The 4,179-nt window shown below is 31.7% G+C and overlaps 1 protein-coding gene across 1 annotated transcript; it reads left to right on the top strand.

Annotated features, from left to right (window-relative positions):
- The first annotated feature begins 329 nt into the window (after window positions 1–329).
- On the top strand, window positions 330–2,012 carry LOC134694107 (uncharacterized). Its single transcript, XM_063555102.1, has one exon. The coding sequence runs from the start codon at window positions 330–332 to the stop codon at window positions 2,010–2,012; it is 1,683 nt and encodes a 560-aa protein (XP_063411172.1).
- The last annotated feature ends 2,167 nt before the right edge of the window (window positions 2,013–4,179 follow it).

Genomic DNA, 4,179 nt, shown 5'->3' with positions numbered 1-4,179 from the left:
AAAATTTCATTTTACACTTTATTTATCCCTAAGTAAATTTCGACTATTTCAAAAAAATGTTTAAGAGGTTTAAAGTTTTTTTCTGATATTGTTTTGTTTATGACATGTGACATAAATTATCAATACTATCCGTAAAGGGTATATTCATTTTCCATAATATTCTAAAACAGATATCATACAATCATTGTAAATGTAATTCAAAAGCCAATAAGATAGCCTTAAATAAGCAGAAAATAATAAAGTAGAGCTTTTTGCTTAACAGGAATTGTAATAAAAACCCAGACTTATATTGATAAACATCCTTTAAATTGATTATTTTAGGTATCAAAATGTCCTCTAATACAAGTTTATGTGGAATATGTTCACTTCGACAGATAACGAGAACTTCTGAACACTGGTGCCCGGAATGTGAAGAAGCTCTCTGTGATGAGTGCAAAGATCATCATAAATTACTGAAAGCCACCCGAAGACACGAACCAATACCAATTACTAGTTACAAATCTCTTCCGTCTTATATAAACGACATAAAACAATCATGTGTCTATCACAATGAACAATATCAAATATATTGCAATGAACATGCATTACCTCTCTGTCTTCAATGTATCAATGATCATAGTAAGTGCGACGTCGTTTCTCTTGAAAAGGTCATCAGCAGCATCAAAACCTCTGGGCAATTTCTAGATTTAGAATCAAGGCTGGACGACTTATTACAAAACATTGAAAGAATAAAGAAAAATCGAGAAGCTAATGTCACTGACATTGAAAAAATGAAAGTACAACATGTTAAAGAAATAAAGCAGATAAGAGTTGAAATTAACAATCATTTAGATAACATTGAGAGACAAATTCTTAAAGAACTCGGAGAGAAAGAATGTCAATGTAAAGAGAGTATTCAGAAAGTTTTGCTGCCGGTCAAGGAAAGAGGATCTATAATAACGCAATGTCAGTTGAATTTCAAAAGCATTAAAGATTATGCATCCGATCTTCAAACATATATTGGAATGAGGGACCTTGAGGTCAAGGTTGATGAAAATGAACAATATTTACAGTCGTTGATAGATACAAAAGGTTTCGGACATCTTGACTTAGTGTACAAGGTTGACACAAATGTTCAAAATATTTTGAACAATCTTAAAAGTTTTGGGTCAATTGAAATAAAAAATCGCAATAGTGATATTGTGTTGACAAGGGTGAACGATAAGCAAGCACAAATACAAGTTGCAGTAGCGAGGGAGCCCGTTATCGACGTGAAGTTAATTCTGCAAAAGAAAATAACAACTGATGGAATAGCAGTAAGGGGTTGCTGTTTGTCAAGAGAAGGAGGCTTTTTGTTCACTGATCATGCCTTTCATTCTCTGTACGTAATAAAATCAGATGGAACCCTGGAATATGAGATGTCGGTTGATCCTAGTAACGTGTTTGATATTACATTTGTCGATGATAACAATGTTGCTATTACATCTGGAGATTCAGAGATGACCGGTATTGACATTATTAACATTGAGAACCGAAGTAAAATAAAGTTTATTAAACTGCCTGGTCGTTCATATGGAATCACACGTGATCAAGACTCGTTGTTTGTCTGTGTTAAAGGACGTGGTATATATAAAGTGAACAGTGCAGATTATACTACCTCTCACGTGATCAGTTGTGAATTACATTGGGGATCCTACGTATCTGTATTCAACAAGAAGATATACTTTACTAACGTGGATAATAACAGTGTAGCTTGTTTTGACCACAATGGGGCACGTGTTTGGACTTTTAAAGATTATCAAGTTTTGGAAGAACCGAGAGGAATCGCCGTAGATAATGATGGAAACGTGTTTATTTTTGGGGAAAGCTCGTCAAATGTAGTCATTATATCAAAAGATGGAGCACATCACAAGGAAATCCTGACCAAAGGAGATGGTTTCCTTAAACCAACCGCTATTTTCTTTGATAAACAGAAAAATAAACTTCTTGTTACAAATAAAAATCATTCAGCCTTTCTCTACAATGTTGAGTGAATGTGATTGAAATTCTAATGACCGGCACAACGCACAGTTAACAAGTAACTTATTGTTGCAAATCACTAGACATCCGCTTTCCTTTACAGTGCTGTATAAAACAATTGAAATCAAACTGACTGACAGAATTATTTATCTGGATCTTTTGTAAAAATATAACGCCCTTTTTTTTGATAAATGAATAAATTCTCGAGTTTTTAGTGTCTCAATGAATTTGTATTCCGAAGTAAATAAGTTGACGTGAATCATGTTTGAATGTATATAGAATAATGATCCGTTGTATATTACATCACTCACAGAAAAAAAAACTCACTGAGTACTTCGTTGTGTTGGCTTTTTAGTTGTGTCCATCAGAATTTATTTGATGTATTTAAATTCAGAACGGTACATTAATGTGATTGTTATCGATCATTGTTTTTAAAAAAAAAATAATGACCTTTCTTTAATTCTGATAGAATAGGTATCGCTGAAGACAATAATGAAAGCATGTAATTTTTAGATTACATCTTTTCGTTCCCTCGTTTAAATTGATTTATTGTGTAATTGTAGGGCCTTTAATAACTGGCTCGGCGGTACTGGTTTGGCATATTGTTAAACTCGGAACGGTGACCATTAGTGTATCTGTTCCGGACCATATGAGTATTTGGACCATACGCGTATGGTCATGACCATATGGGTATATACTCATATGGTCCGTGACCGTACGCGTATGGTCGGGGTAATTGACAAGTGTACACAGTCTTCATAAGGTGTCAGAGATGGGTCTGATTACTTTCAATGTAATTGATTAAATTACAATTACTTTGTCATTTGTACGATTAAATTAAATTAATGATTAAATCATTTCTGAAAGTGTTTGATTAAATTAATGATTACATTGGCAAAGTAATCATGATTACATCTGATTACAATGAATTAAAAAAAAACATTTTGCATGATGTGAATGAATAAATGTTTAATATATAACTATAGCATTTTTTTTTTAGAAAGTATAGTGTTTGCTATATTATAAAATGATAACTTCAAACTTCAATATTTATTCATCTATTTAATAAACCTCAAAAGTTCACTTCATATACATGAACATTGTGTCACTGGTTACGACCCATTACACTTTATCATCATTAATCTCTAAATTAAATTTATTAAAAGCGTTTGCTGTTTCTCTTCTGACATAATCTAGACTTTAATTTATATTTGTTTGAATGTGCAGTTTATGTGAGTTAAAAATTGATGAAATAAAGTTACCAGTTTAATCAAATTGTAAACAATATACAAGTGCTAAAATTCGTTGCATTTTACATGACCAGTCCAAATACATACAAAAATTTACTTATTTTAAACAAGATATTTGTCCAACTTTTAATTAATTTTGTGCTAATTGAATAAATTATCACATGTCTGATTTATCTTTTACCATATATATTGTCCTATAGCTATACTCAGTTGGTAATTGCAATAAAACCAAACCTTTAATTAAATATTTTGAATCAAATTCAATCTCACGATATCATTTTTTTTTTATATTAAAACATACAGATACATACAGGTAATAGAAGATGGTCGAAAGATACCAGAGGGACAGTCAAACTCATAGATAGAAAATAAAAATGAAAGGTCTAAAATGAAATAGGGTGTTTAGCAGAAATTTTGACAGATTATAAAATTTGCTGAAATAACAAAACATGTGAAAAAAACTCAAATGTAATGTCACAAAGGTGAAGCCTATAACAAATGACAAAATCAAACGTTGACTTTATTAACTAACTGTACGAATAGATAAAAATTCTGAGGCATTTTACAAAGATAATGTCGAGTTAATCCTGGTTTCATAGCTAGCGAAACCTTCCATTTGTATGAAAATTGTTCATAGTTTCGATATATTGATGAAAGTGCAAACACAACGCAACAGACAAAGAAGGTGTGAGTGACAATGATTGGGATCCTACAGTCATAACTGTTTAAACATACATGACAGAAATACAACAGAACATGACATATTCACACAAACATACAAATGTTAAATTGACTAAGTGGAAAAACCACTTGTAGTTGATTGTGAGTTGTAACTAGCAGTTAACTGACATGCAAGCTCCAGATTCCAATAAAACTGACTGAAAGATTATGATTTCATCATATGAACATCAGGCACAATCCTTCCCGTTAG

The sequence above is a fragment of the Mytilus trossulus genome, chromosome 13 (assembly GCF_036588685.1).
Source record: "Mytilus trossulus isolate FHL-02 chromosome 13, PNRI_Mtr1.1.1.hap1, whole genome shotgun sequence".
Classification (NCBI taxonomy): Eukaryota; Metazoa; Mollusca; class Bivalvia; order Mytilida; family Mytilidae; genus Mytilus; species Mytilus trossulus.
Note: the sequence above shows the minus strand (reverse complement) of the source record. Positions and strands in the feature narration are given on the sequence as shown.

Bases quoted from the DNA above. Each gene is read 5' to 3' on its own strand.
- LOC134694107 (XM_063555102.1), top strand. From the start codon at position 330: ATGTCCTCTAATACAAGTTTATGTGGAATATGTTCACTTCGACAGATA.